The sequence below is a fragment of the Terrapene carolina genome, unplaced genomic scaffold (assembly GCF_002925995.2).
Source record: "Terrapene carolina triunguis isolate 2854851 unplaced genomic scaffold, T_m_triunguis-2.0 Scaffold42, whole genome shotgun sequence".
Lineage (NCBI taxonomy): Eukaryota > Metazoa > Chordata > Testudines > Emydidae > Terrapene > Terrapene triunguis.
The window spans coordinates 69,783,006-69,797,491 of NW_020664393.1; the positions used below are offsets into that span (position 1 = coordinate 69,783,006).

General features: G+C 48.2%; 1 protein-coding gene across 1 annotated transcript in view; it reads left to right on the forward strand.

Annotated features, from left to right (window-relative positions):
- Positions 1-14,486, forward strand: part of EVA1A (eva-1 homolog A, regulator of programmed cell death) — a 307,412-nt gene that overhangs the window by 288,163 nt on the left and 4,763 nt on the right. The window contains exons 6-7 of the mRNA XM_026653233.1: positions 800-964; positions 6,448-6,618. Coding sequence (XP_026509018.1) covers positions 800-964; positions 6,448-6,618 — 336 coding nt within the window. The remainder of the gene's footprint in view (positions 1-799; positions 965-6,447; positions 6,619-14,486) is intronic.

The following is a 14,486-nucleotide window of genomic DNA, read 5'->3' on the forward strand; positions in this document are numbered from 1 at the left end:
TGTAGTTACATCGAGTATTGGCCACTGCTGGAGACACCACCAGACTAAATGAACTGATGTTCTGACTCTGGCAAATGCTAATTTACTGTGTGACCAGATCCTCAGCTAGTGTAAATCTGGATAGCTCCACTGACTCTGCTGATCTACAGCTGAGGACTTGGCCTTGTAACTGAGGGGAGAAAAATACCCTGCTCTTACTAAGACGTCGATGGTCCAAAGCAAGAAATGTAGTGTTATGCACTATTACGCTGGTTTGTAATTGTACAAAGGAATGGTTCGTTATTTGCCTTAATTTCTCTTCAATAGCATTTGAAATAAAAGATAATATGCTAAGATAAAGGATTAGAAGAAGGAATCTCTCACAAGGGCTTAATGTTAGTAAAGCACTTTGAGAAGAACAGTGCTATAGCACTGCAGGAGGTGTAACATTCAAATAAACCCATTGATTGCTTTTCATTTTTGGATGTTGAATCAGTGTCTTGAAGAGACCTGTGTCACCTCCTAGATCTTTCCCTCCACCTCATCTAAATATTTAGAGCAATCTAAAGAATTAACAATATTCATTATAAATAAAATGATGTCTTACTAAATTCACAGTGCCTTGCATTCCGATATGGAATCTGGCTGTCTAAGCATTCATAGCACACTCCTGATGGTGGTAAAGGAGCATGTCTTTGGTCTGCTTACAGTATAATTAAATATGAGCTGAGCCTGTAGCATAATGCAATAATTCAGTTTATTACCAGCTGAAATAACCCATCCTGACGATTGTGTTGTTCTTGTTGTGCTTTTCTTGCAGTTCCCAAGAAGCTTCTGCATGAAACCCAGCCAAAACCAACCAACTACCAAGGAATTCAGCAACCACATTTTCCACAGCAGCCAAGAGCGTATGATCCTAATGTTATAGGGGACGGCGTGTTCTTTCCTGAGGTTTCGCCATCCATTCTAGAGCGCGTTCTGCCAGGTAGCTAAGGCTGTAACAATATTTACAGAAACCTAACAGTGGTGATTACAATTATGAGTTCCCATTAATGGACACTAAATACCAGAATCCGTACTCAGGCATTTGTGCAGTTCATAGGCCCCACCCATTTCAAAGCAGTGGGAGAAATACAGTTTTGTCATTGCACAACTACTTCATGACTTTGTGGCTTGTGAGTTCCCTGTACCGTTCCAGCAGTGAAGTACAGTAAGTGTCTGTCAGCACAGTACAATGATTACCATACAGCTTTAGAGCATGATCCTCCTTCACTGAAGTCAACGGCAAAGCTCACACTGGCTTCAATGAGATTAAGGTTATGCTTTTATTCTGTATAACATCTTTCATAAAAACTCTATCCCAAAATGCTTTGCAGCCTTAACTGATATAATTGCAAACAAGAAAAAAGGCCAGAGAAAGTCAGAGGCAATAGGTTTGAAATGGGATGCACACGTTGCAAAGATAAGGGGAGGTTGTTCCAAAGACTAGGAGCTGCAAAGGAGAAGGCTCTTACACCATCAGTGGTGACATAGAGAAGGCCAGCGACAGGCAAGGCATAGGGGAAGACAACGTCCCTGAGGTAGGCATGGGGGAACATGGGTGACTTTTAGCCAGATCCTGGAGTGAATGGCGAGCCAGTGGACATGGATGACGACAGTGTACAGTGGTGGATGGCCCTTCCATGATATGCTTTAGTTGCAATAGAATAGATCTCCTTTCCTCCTGCATAACCCCTGTTGTTTTGTTCCACCCTTACTGGCTGATTGTACGATCCTACAGATTAGAAAACCAGTTCTGTGGCTTTATGGTGCTTGTTGCTGGAGTGTAGAGTGCTCAGACAACCATTCATTTAGGAACTTGTTTGACTGCATTAAGGCTCCACCGGAAAAAACAAAGAGCGGAACTCCTTTTACAATTCAAAGTAGAGAAGTTATTCTTCACTCTGCCTCCTAGAAAACACGCCTATTGTGCAGTGTTTCCACAGGACAGCTAGAGCCCAGCAGGTCTCTGTCTGTCTCCCCCTGGGCCTTGCCTTGTGGATCTAGTACACAGCACATCCTACGGGGAAGCCCCAAGAGGGGATGTGATTTGAAATCTTTGTCCTGCTGAGATCCAGAGAGGCTCGTCCCCATTATGGAGCTTTCTGAAAACACTGGGGAATCTGTGATGTGGGAGGGCCTGTAGCGGGAAGGAAAAGCAGGAGAGAAGGGAACGGGGGCTTGTTGAGGTCACCAGAGTTGGAGAGGAGCCATGGTAAACTCGCAATGCTGCCCCGCGTATAAATGGCACGGCAATGTCAGAAGGTGGGTCTTGAGTCGGTACTGCTGGCCTGCACTCACTCATCTGTTCCCTAAGGAAGCTTAATTGACACGTCTTCTGTTTTCCATGAGACAGCCCCAATTTTGACGTTAAAGATTTCTCAATTATTGCCTGGGATATCGTGACTTCATATCATGACGTTGCATCATGGAATGATGATGCCATGTGGCCACAGGGAAACACCACCATGTGGCGATGCAGTTACTTTGCCCAAGAGGACAAAGACTAAAAGGTGGCAGGCCTCCCCATTAACCTTCCACCGTGTACGCTGACACTGTTATGGCCTCTGAGCTTTTGGGACGCTCTGGGTGCAGGGAGTGGGATGTTTCCCTTTTGGAAATGAGTGGACCATATACGCAGGATTAATCCATTTACATTATGCACAATTGCTGCAGAGTATACATAGGGGCAGAGATGGCTATTCATCAGCAGTAAAGCCCTATAAGCACTATAACTTGTAACACTCTAACCAGATTACTGGCGGGCTTATTTGTAAGCATAGGGTCCATCCACATGTTGACCCTCATCTTGGTCATCATTGGAGACTGACCCTCGAGAGCTAGTGTATGACCCTCTACAGCTTGAACAGAATTCCCTAGCTGGGAGCAGTATCAGAGTCATGTGCTCTGTGGGTTGGACCCGGGTGGGGGAAGGCAGAACACACACTGAGCAGGGGGCACATCCATGCATCGCAGTGTTAAGACTCAGTAACCGCCAACAGTATTTTGCCTTTGCCGTACACCTGCCAGTGGTGCCCTGATGACAGTGTGAGAGCCTCTGCTCTAGACTGGCACATGCTGCCGCTGTGTTTTAAAAGAAAACCTGACCGAACAAAGCACGCAAGGGAGTAAGCCATCAAAGCCTCATTCACTGTTTCTTTGTGAGAATCCTCTTTGTCTTTTAAATCCCTCCATAAAACCTACCTCTGCTCTGATTCCTGCAGCTCGCTGCCCTCTGGCATTGGCGAGGCAAATGGTGAGCTGAGACTTCCGTATTTCTGCTAAACTCTCTTCATTTTATTACCTCAGCCTCTCACCAGCTGCCACCCCATTGGTCAGTTTTCTCTATCTTTTGACACCTGAATTGTAAAGGCTCTGGGGCAAGGATTGCCTTCTTTGTTAGTTGTTTGCATAGCACCCAGAACAACGGGGCCCTGATCCTTGACTGGGGTTCCTAGATGCTACTGTAATAGAAATAATATTAATAAATAATTAAAGTTATTTAGGGAGAGTCAGATTTTCCCATATCTCCTCCATTCAGTTCCCTGAGGATAGCTAGTTTGGCAAGTCACAATCCCTTTAGAAACACCCCCTTTAAAGCATGAGGCATCTGGCCTGCAAAACACTGTAAAATACCAGAGCCACAACCTGGGCTCCTTTTACATTTCCTTCTCCGACTTATTCAGCTCCCCTTTAATTCCCCAAATATTCCAGTTACTACTTTTCCTGCCATATCAGTAATTTGGGGCTGGGAATGGCATTTTGAAGGCTCTACGTTACAAGAGTTACTGGGTTAGGGCCCAAATACCCTTCACAACTGCTCAGACCTTGGGCTGAGGACAACTGACGTGACAATAATAATAATTACACTCCAGTAGAGCTTGTTATCTGTGATTGTCAAAGTGCCTTATGAATGTTATCACAATATCTCATCGAGATAGGTGTCATTGCAGCTAGGGAAACTGAGGCACGGAATGATAAAGAACACTACATCCAAACGTGGGGGCCCAACGTTAGGCACCTAGATAAATGGCCTGGATTTTGGAGGTGCTGAGCACCCATCGCTTCCTTTCGGTTCACATTAGGAGTTTAGTGGGGAAAATCAAGGCATTTATTAAGTTGCTGAACTATGGATTTAGGGGGAGATTTTCAAAAGCACCCTTCGTGCCATTGACTTCCTATTGAAAATGTCGGCCTTTACCCCTCTGTGTCTTAGTTTGTTCATCTGTAAAACTGACTTTCAGTGGGACTAGTGCTCCTAAATCTGAGGTGCTTTTGAAAATTTCCCCTTTGGTGCCTCTCTTCAGGCATCCATGTTTGAAACATTTTGCTTAAACAACTTGCCCATGGTCACAGTCATTCAGTAGCAGAGTTGGAAACAGAACCCAAGTTTCCCCCAGCCGGTCCCCCACTCTAACAGCTAGACATCACCACAGCATCCAGCTCTAAGCAGTGAGGTTATTTCACCGCTGTATTTGGCACTGGTGTGACCGCTGCCGGAATACTGTGTCCAGATCTGGTGCCCACAATTCAAGCAGGGGGGAGGGATAGCTCAGTGGTTTGAGCATTGGCCTGCTAAACCCAGAGTTGTGAGTTTAGTCCTTGAGGGGGCCCCTTAGGGATCTGGGGCAAAATCAGTACTTGGTCCTGCTAGTGAAGGCAGGGGGCTGGACTCAATGACCTTTCAGGGTCCCTTCCAGCTCTATGAGATAGGTATGTCTCCTTATTTATAAGGGTGTTGATAAATTGGAGAAGGTTCAGAGAAGAGCCAGGAGAATGATTAAATGATTAGCAAACCTGCCTTATAAGGAGAGAGTCAAGGAGCTCAATCTATTTAGCACGACAAAGAGAAGATTATTAAGGGGGTGGACTTGATTACACTCTGTAAGTAGCTACATGGGGATTGAATAGTGGGCTCTTCAATCTACCAGAGAAAGGTCTAACACCATCCAATGGCTGGAAATTGAAGCTAGACAAATTCAGACAGGAAATAAGGCTTACATTTTTAACAGTGAGAGTAATTAACCATTGGAACAATTTGCCAAGGGTCGTGGTGGAGTCTTCATCACTGACAATTTTAAAATCAAGATGGGATGTTTTTTCTAAAAGAGCTGCTCTAGACGTTATTTTGGGGCAGTTCTGTGGCCTGTGTTATACAGGATGTCAGACTAGATGAGCACAATGGTCCCTTCTGGCCTTGGACTCGAGGAATCTCTGAAGCCACACTAATAGGATGCAGCACCGCACAGGCATTTATCCACCTGAGCCATCGCCCCTGCCGACATTTTAAATTAACTTATTTCCCCCTCACTCCCAAATCTTTGTCGCTGACCTCGGGGGCCACACAGCTTCCAGGCGTGTACAGTGTGAAATGAACAATGGAGCCGTTCACCTTGGGTGTGAGCTGTGCAAATGCAAACACAGAGAGACAGTGAACAAACGTGGACTTTCATGCGCTGCAGGCTGGATTTGAAAGTGACTTTGCTCCCGCAGCAGTAATGGTATTTCATGCACCAGAATTGTCAGTTTCCTGAACTTAATACTAGCAGATAAGTGGAAGCCAAATGCAATTGCCAGCTACTGTGCACTGTTTGTTTGCAGCATGTACCAGATACACAGGGACAGGAGTCTTAACAGCCCTAGGATTTTGCACACTCATAGGTGGATGATGGAGCTCTCTCTATGGGCTGACTTTTTAATGTGTTTGAAACAATTAGTATTTTGCCATTGGTTGTGGTGTCTGCAGACAGATCAAGGTACAGCCAGTTCTTAGCAGGGATCTGATAAGGTCTGAAAGGGTCTCTTTCAGCCTCCTGGAATTAGCTGCCTTCTCAGCTCCAGTCTTCAACAAATAAAATCAAATCATTAACCCGTGTTCCCTCACCTCTCTGAAGGGGAAATTATGTCTCAGTGAAACACAATGAGAGCATGCTTCTGAAGGAAGTCATAAACGCAGGCAAAGAGCCGCCCTTCCCTTAATAAGGCTGGAGGGAAAGCAGTACTGCTTGCCAGGTGTAGATCACTCTAGAATTACAGAGAGATGCAAGACCCTGTCTGTGTCTTCCAAGCCCATGTGCTGAGTTATTACACGTTTAGTGGAACCCAGCATTGATAAAGGCTCTTTGATTTACAAAAAAAGGAAAGCAACCTGATTATATATTTGCTGTAAAGCATCTGGGTGTGTCTAACGGGGATGTGAAAGAGAAGGATAATGGGGAGAGGAGATGCTGCTTGGTAGCCAACAGAGAAACTGCCTTGAATCCACCGTGTGCTTATAACCACGAAGGTCCAGCTGCCTAACTGCGGCAGATTTGGGTGGCATTTCCAGTGACTGGCTCCAGATTTCTGAATGCAGAGGCAGGTTCAATTGCTTTAGGGCAGGACAGGGCAGCGCTGAAATTGATGTGCCTGTTCCCTCACTCAAAACAGAGAAGAAGAAAGGGAGGTCGGCTACCTTTTACCCGCTAGACAACACCCCCTTGCTGCTTCCCGTGGATGAGACACAGCGGCCAGTGGATAACAGCAGCATGGAGCCCGTGGGCGTTAGCACAGAGATGGCCTTGCTCAGCAACATCCTAGCAGCGTATTCCTTTATCACAGGTAGGTCTCTCACCTGCTTCTTCTCTGGGTTGCTGTGATGTCTTTTAAGACCCTCAGTGGGGCTGCCCCAGTGTAAGTGAGGGCAGAATCTGCTCCTTTGTATTTCTCTCAGAGGTTCATTTTCCCATTTGGCTCTCAGGAGGTTTTCCCTTGAAAGACCTGAACGGTGTAGCTCTAGAAAGGGGTTGACTGTATATAACAGGCTGTATTGTGCTCTGCCTTCACTTGGGCTTGCTCTCATCTGAAGTTAAATACAATGTAATCTTAGATGCGGTATTATTTCTAATGTGCTTTTTTCCTTGAGATCAAACGCTGGCTCATTAAGAAGGCAAGCTTTTCCTGTAATTTGGAAAATGAGCGGCACTTAGATCATTACCCTGCTTAAGAGAATTTGGCTTATCTTCAGTGGAAGTGTGAAGATGAAGTTTCTGCTTAGTCTAATTATATATTTAAATCTAATTTAGGGAAAGATTTCCTCCGATCACAGCTTAGCTTTCATCCACATTTTTTCTTGTCATGTGTCTTTCATGTAACACAGGAGCTTTCTTCCATTTACATTTATTTTAAAGAGTCACTCTCGTCATGAAGCTCATCAGCCAGGATCACTGCTTGGGGGCAGCCAGGGTGTGGGCCCCTCATAGCAGAAAGCCTGCTAGAATCAGAGGCACAGTAGTGGGAAGTGTCCACGGCTCCCGTCTGTATCAGAGAGACCAGCGCTGGTTGGTGCTACCCGCAAAGTGGGTGGAGTCAGCCCCACAAAGCGTGGGGTCAGGCTGGCCAGGAGATGTACTGATTCACCACTTTCCTTAGTCCAGCTTCTGCTGGGGGAGAGGGGCTTCTCTGGAATTACAGTTGGAATTGCAAAATGACTGTCCCTGGACATGAGCCCCCTTCCCCCCGGCGTAACAGAGACAGGGCATGCAGTTTGTTGGCCCTTCATCGGGCAGGACTGAATCTCAACCCTTGGTTTTTTTAAAAATGCATACCTGTCTTGCTAACAACGTAATGCCCAATTTTACAAAGACACATGCATGTGCGTAACTTTGCACATGGTAAATAATCCCATTGACTGCAAGGAGGTGAAGCCAAGGGAAGCACGGGGATAAATCTTGCAGAATCAGGGCCAAAATGATTAAAACGCAAACAATTTTGAGCTTTCTTTTTTTCACGGCACAAAGCTTCGGTCACTTTTATTTCCCCTCGGTGCCATTCTCTGGTTCTCATGCACTAGCACAAGGCTATTGTGTTTTGGTTCCCAGCACAAGGTTCGGCTTTCTAGTTTTGGTAAATGTACATAGATTCAGGAGAACGTTTCTGTGTATAGTTCTTTTTGTAACACTTAAAAAACAACAACCTTGGTGTTAAGTGCACAGTTCTGTTCCCTCCCACCCCCCCATCTGATGGCAGTATCGTGCTTTGACTTTTCAGGGTCCCTTTAAAGCAGAGATTCTTAATGTAGAAATAAATGTCCTTCATAAATTAAGGTTGAATATTACATGGTTCATAGATATGGACACCTGCACTGAAAGAACTGCAAAAAGCTGCTGTAAATGCATCCTCTATCTAATCTATCTATCTGTTGCTCCCATCATCGTGGGATCTGAGAACCTCAACATCTTTAACATATTCAATCCTCACATCACCCCTGTGAGACAGAGAAATGCTACTATCCCCATTTTAAAGGTGGGGAACTCAGGACAGAGAGACGAAAGCCCAGATCCTCAAAAGGGTATTTAGGCCCCTAGCTTCCATTGATTTCAACTTTAGATACGCTCTAAATCAGGGGTGGGCAAACTACGGCCCGCGGGTCGCATCTGACCCGCCAGCTGGTTTAATCCGTCCCTTGTGCTCCAGCCAGGGAGCAGGGTCAGGGTCCCCTCTGCGTGGCTCCCGGAAGCAGTAGCATGTCCCCCCTTCGGCTCCTATGCGTAGGGGCAACGAGGAGGCTCCACTCCGCATGCTGCCCTCACCCCAAGCGCTGCCCCCGCAGCTCCAATTGGTCGGGAACCATGACCAATGGGAGCTGCAGGGGCAGCGCCTGCAGATGGGGCAGCGTGCAGCAGAGCCGCCTGGCCATGCCTCCGCATAGGAGTGACATGCCACTGCTTCCGGGAGCTGCTTGAGGTAAGTGCCACCTAGGGCCTGCACCCCCGAGCCACCCCCTGGCGATCCAACCCCCTGCCCCAGCCCTGATCTCCCTCCCGCCCTCAGAACCCCTCGATCCCAGCCTGGAGCACCCTCCTGCACCCCAAACCACTCATCCCCAGCTCCACCCCAAAGCCTGCACCCGCAGACGGAGCCCCGACCCTCCCCCATGCCCCAACCCCCTGCCCCACCTCTGATCCACCGCCTGCCCTCAAAACGCCTCAGTCCCAGCCCAGAGCACCCTCCTGCACCCCCATCCCAGAGCCCACACCCCCAGCCAGAGCCCTCACCCCCTCCTGCACCCTAACCCCAATTTCATGAGCATTCATGGCCCGCCATACAATTTCCATACCCAGAAGTGGCCCTCGGGCCAAAAAGTTTGCCCACCCCTGTTCTAAACTCACACCTGTGAATGCTGGATCTTAGTCTGCCCAGAAAAAATCCAGCATATCTGTGCAACTAAGGCCCACTGGAGTGCTACCCATGTTAAGGGGACTGTTTTAACCTTTCTGCTAATGTGGATTAAATACAGTTTAACAGGTCAAATAGACATAGTTAGAAATATAATGGTAACATAATAAAGGTTTGCATTTCTGTAGTGCCTCCCATTAAAAGCCCTGCAAGCATTTTACAAGCATTAATGAATTGTCAATAGAGATGCACTCAAGGCACAAACTCTGGCCCTGAATCTGAATCCTTCTTCCACCAGCTTCCCTGCCCCCATTTTTGGATTTGGGGGTTAGTTGATTATGAGAGAAGTCAGATATGAAATTTGGTCTGAGATCTAAAGTTTGCCAAAGTTGTAGCTCAAATCTAGGAATTTGGCCTGGAGACGTCTCTAATCCTCACACCTTCCCTGTAAAGCAGGTTATTATTGATATTGTCATTTTATATTTGGGGAAAAGTTAAAGTGACTCACGCAAGGACTTACAGTGAGTCAGGGAAAACTGGGCCTAGAATCCAGGTCTTTTGACTATGCTAAAAGCACCATGGACTGTGTTTCCTTTTTCCACAGTAGAACTCTGGCCTATATTTTTCTTGTGGGACACAATCTCTTTTGAGCTGGGATTCTGCTAGATTTAGGGCTGTTCGGTGCTGGTGAACTGGTTGTGCTAGCAGTAAAGACACAAGGGCTATAGGTGACAATTTTTAAAAAAAACATTCTCTTTTGGGGGCCTGTCCTGCAAGGTGATGTGCACCCTCAGTCCCCTATGGGAGTTGTGGGCCCTCCGTGTTTCACAGTACCGTGCTGCTGCACACCTGTCTGTCGTGCCTCCGAGCAACAGACAAACACAGGGCTGAAGCTTCATTTCCTGACTACAGCTGCCTCCCGTCCCAGCTTGAGGAAAGCCATTCGGAAGCTGCAAGCATTTCCAGACCAAATCCATGGGAAGTGGGTGGGCAGCTGCAGATGGAGAGACGGCAAACACCTGCCACTAGCACCTGTTGGCATTTACCGTGTCGTGCAGCAGGTGGGAAGGTTAGATGCAAATGCAAAGGGACGTGTCCTGGCCACCCCCTGTATCTTTTTGGCTGAAGTCTGTGTGTAAAGATGTAATGTTCCTATTCATGGCAGAGGAGTGCAAAAAGCCAGTATAGAATAGCAGGTCACTGAACCACTTGTGGGAGTGTTTGCTTTCTTTATCAATCTGCTCATGGCACTCCAAGCGATTAGTCAGGGTCCTTTAGCATTCCAGCCACAAAGGAATTTGTGTTTGTTTGTTTCATGCAACCCCACAGAACTTTTAAAGTAATATTTCTATAGAAATTTGCAAAGGGGACAAATGGGGGGGGGGCACCATAACTCCCCCATAAACAGCAACGTGCTGCCAATGTGGTAACAAGCGGCTCCCGCTCAGACCAACTTCCCTCTGAAATTGCTGGTGCCAGAAGTTAGACGGGGGCTCCCTGCGAGTCCCCTCCATTACATCACTGTCCTAACATGGGGAGTCCAACTGGCTGCTGTGCCTTAGAAGAGATGCAGCGAGCGCACAGCGCAGCGACCGACGTTAATGAGAAACTCCTCCTCCCCGCTGAGCTCTCTGAGGGCCTGATGCCATCACAGGAAATCAGATGCAGTATTGCCCAGATTAATTTTTATTTATTAAAACGACAAGAAGAAAATAAAGCACAGTAAGAGCAATAACCTTGGCCTGGACCATTTCCTGGAGAATTAATGACCGTCTGGGCTGATGCTCCCAGCTGATCGTTAGCCCACAGGAAATAGCCTCAATAATTGTTGTTTACTTGGTTTCTTTTTAAAAAAATGTGTTTCTAATTTTGGCTGGTGTGGCGCGTCTAGAAAACTGTGTGCGTTCCATACACAGGGAGAGGGGAGGCATGTGCCTTTTGGCTACATACATTAAAAGAAGTGATTTCGCAGTCTTCAATCAAGGACCTTTTCAGCTGCATGCCCAGCCCAGAAAGAGAGGCACTATAGAGGGGGAGAGTTAATCACTGCTAAGGAGATTGCATGGCGCTCCAGGATGGGTCTTGAATACCGTAGTGGGGAAAATGTAACTCACAGATGTCATCTGAAACTGAGGGAGGAATCTGTTACAGTGGATAATACTGTAAACCTGGACTTCTTCACACCAAGGGGCATATGGAACAATCTACCAAATGGATATTGATACCCATCCTACGCACAATCTATACTGAGAGGAAGGATACTAGCCTGGCTGTTAGGAGATCTGAGTTCAATTCTCTGCTCTGCTCATGACTTCCTCTGTGATCTTGGGAAAATCATGTAAGCCTGAATGCACAAAAGGAATTAGCTGCCTACATGCTAGTTTTGGCTCCACTGCAATCACAAAACTCCTGCTGAAACCCTGCTTAAATTTTTAGGGTAGAAGTTCCCTGGGCACCTATGTTTCTGCCTCTGCTGCCTCTCTCTGGGTACCTATCTCCTGCCTAAGCCCCAGAGCAATTCACAAACCAGGGAAGACACGCGTTTATCCAATCCGGTAGGGATGCTTAGAAGCTGCCTAGTGGATCGGGTCCCAGGGAAAATCTGGGTTGGGGGTGCCCATCTTTTTTATAACTTTTAGCCCCATGGTTAGAGCACTTGCCCGGGAGGTGGGAGATCCTGCCTCAGTTCCCCTCTCTCTGCCTAAAGGGGAGAAGGGATCTGAACAGAAGTCTCCACCACTCACACGTGTGCGTGTCTTAAACACAGGCCAGCAGGACAGTCTGATGTAGGGCTCCCTCAAGCTCTCCTTTCACCGTGGATAAATAATGAAATCTATTGGATTAGGGGGACTAGATCCCAGGTGAGTGCCCTAACCTCTGGACTATAGGCTCATTCTTGTGTTCTTGCCCAATGACTATTTAAGTATTAATCCACAGTGGAATAGAAATAAGGATTTAGGTGCCTAACATGCATTCAGGACCCAATGCCTCAGTTCCTCAACAGTCAACTAGGGTTAATAGCACGTCCCTACTTCGCCAGGGTGTTGTGAGGATAAATACATTCAAGATTTTGAAATGCTCAGATACTACAGCAGTAGGGGCTATCTAAGAGCCAGAAGTAGATTGTAATGAGAAAAATAAAATCTATTTTATTTAATTGTTAATGGATTTTAGTGTATGTGCTGGATTGACAATCCAGGAGACAGAAATCCACTATTTAGCCACCTGGCAACAACAGTCTTGCCAGCATGCTTCAACTCTGCTCTGGAAGGACTGAGGGAGAGAGAGTGAGTGTGTCTCTGATAGGATTGCCAACTTTCTGATTGCACAAAACCAAAAACCCTTGCCCTGCCCCTTCTCTGAGGCCCCGCCCCCACTCACTCCAGCCCCTCTCTCTCCATCGCTTGCTCTCCCCCACCCTCACTCACTTTCACTGGGCTGGGGCAGGGGTAGGGATGCGGGAGGGGGTGAGGGCTCTTGGGTGGGGCCAGAAATGAGGGGTTCAGGGTGTGGGATGGGGCTCAGGGCTGGGGAAGGGGGTTGGGGTGTGGGAGTGGGTGTGGGGTGTGGGTTCCAGGAGGGAGTATGGGTGCAGGAGGGGGCTCAGGGCTGGGGCAGGGGGTGGGGGTACAGGCTCTGGGAGGGAGTTAGGGTGCGGGAGGGGGTTCCGACCTGGGGCAGGGGGTTCGGGCTGTGGGCTTCAGCCGGGTGGTGTTTACCTCAGGCGGCTCCCGGTCGGTGGCACAGTGGGGCTAAGGAAGGTTCCCTGCCTGCTTTGGCTCTGTGCTGCTCCTGGAAGCGGCCGCCATATCCGGCCCCTAGGCGAAGGCGCAGCCAGGCAGCTCTGCGCCGCGCACACTGCACACATCTGCAGGTGCTGCCCCCGCAGCTCCCATTGGCCACTGTTCCCAGCCAATGGGAGCTGCGGAGCCGGCGCTTGAGGCGGGAGCAGCGCACGGAGGTTCCCTGATTGCACCTGCGCGTAGGGGCTGCAGGGACATGCCAGCCACTTCCGCGGAGCTGTGCAGAGCCAGGGCAGGCAGGGAGCCTGTCTTAGCCCCGCTGTGCCGCCTACCAGACTTTTAACAGCCCAGTCAGAAGTGCTGACCGGAGCCGCCAGGGTCCCTTTTTCACCGGGCGTTCCAGTCGAAAACCGGACACCTGGCAAACCTAGTCTCTGAGGCAACATTTTTCAAAAGGGCCCTGTGTGACTTGGGAGCCGAAATCCCACTGAATTTCACTCAGCTTTGGTCTACATTAGGAACTTATGGGTGGTATCAGTACGAAAATCCACACCTCTAAGGGACATCGTTATACTGAGCTTTCCTCCAGTGTGGACAGCGCTATGTTGACGGAAGGGCTTCTCCCATCGAGCTAGCTACTGCCTCTTGGGGAGGTGGAGCACCTACGCCAACGGGAGAAGCTCTTCCATCAGTGTAGGTTGCATCTCCATTAAGTGTGACAGTGGCACAGCTGTGCTGCTGCAGCGCTGCAAGTGTAGACAAGCCCTGTGTCCCTTGAGGCCTCGCTCCCTAAAGGTAGTTAGAGGCCTAACTGCCCCTGAAACCCATTGGAACTCGGCGCCTGAGTGCCTTTGAGGAGCTGGGTCTCAGGCACTCCGGAACCGGTTCCCTGTGCTAATATGGTCCTTGTAGCCTGGCGACAGGCGTGCCAATTAGTGCCCAGTCTGATATTGTGCTTTGTCATCTGCCTACTGGAATCTGGACTGACACTACCAAGTCCTTTCACTAAACAGCCAACAGATGCTTACAGCACTCAGGCAGTCTGAACCTGAACTGTGCAGTGACCTTCTCCTGACCTGGCCCCAACTGCTTCCTGCCCTTCCTGTCTGCCTCTGCAAACACTCCCCGTCCTTCTCCCTGTTGTAGGGGGAGCCCTTAAAGGGACAATGCCCCTTTTCTTCCAGCCAGTGGGTCAGAGGACCCCTCCCTCCCCCAATATGGAAAGTTGCAGTGAGCACATTTATTTTTAAATGCGTAGTTAGAGTCTGAAGTCCACCCCCCTCCCTGCACTCACACCCTGAAACTGCTCTGAAAAAAGCCCCTTACACTTAACAGACTGCACGTGCATAGGTGTGGCCATTCTCAGGGCAACAGCTGTGAGTCTGTATTCAATAAGAGGAATTCTGCTTGACGAAAGACCACAAAATATGGCCCTCAATTAAGATTGTCAAGGATTGATCTGTATTGTTCGATTTTTAAAGCAAGTCACTCATGTCTAATGTCCTGGATAGTGCAGTTTCCTATTAACTCTAACTCTAACACACACACACACACACACACACACACACA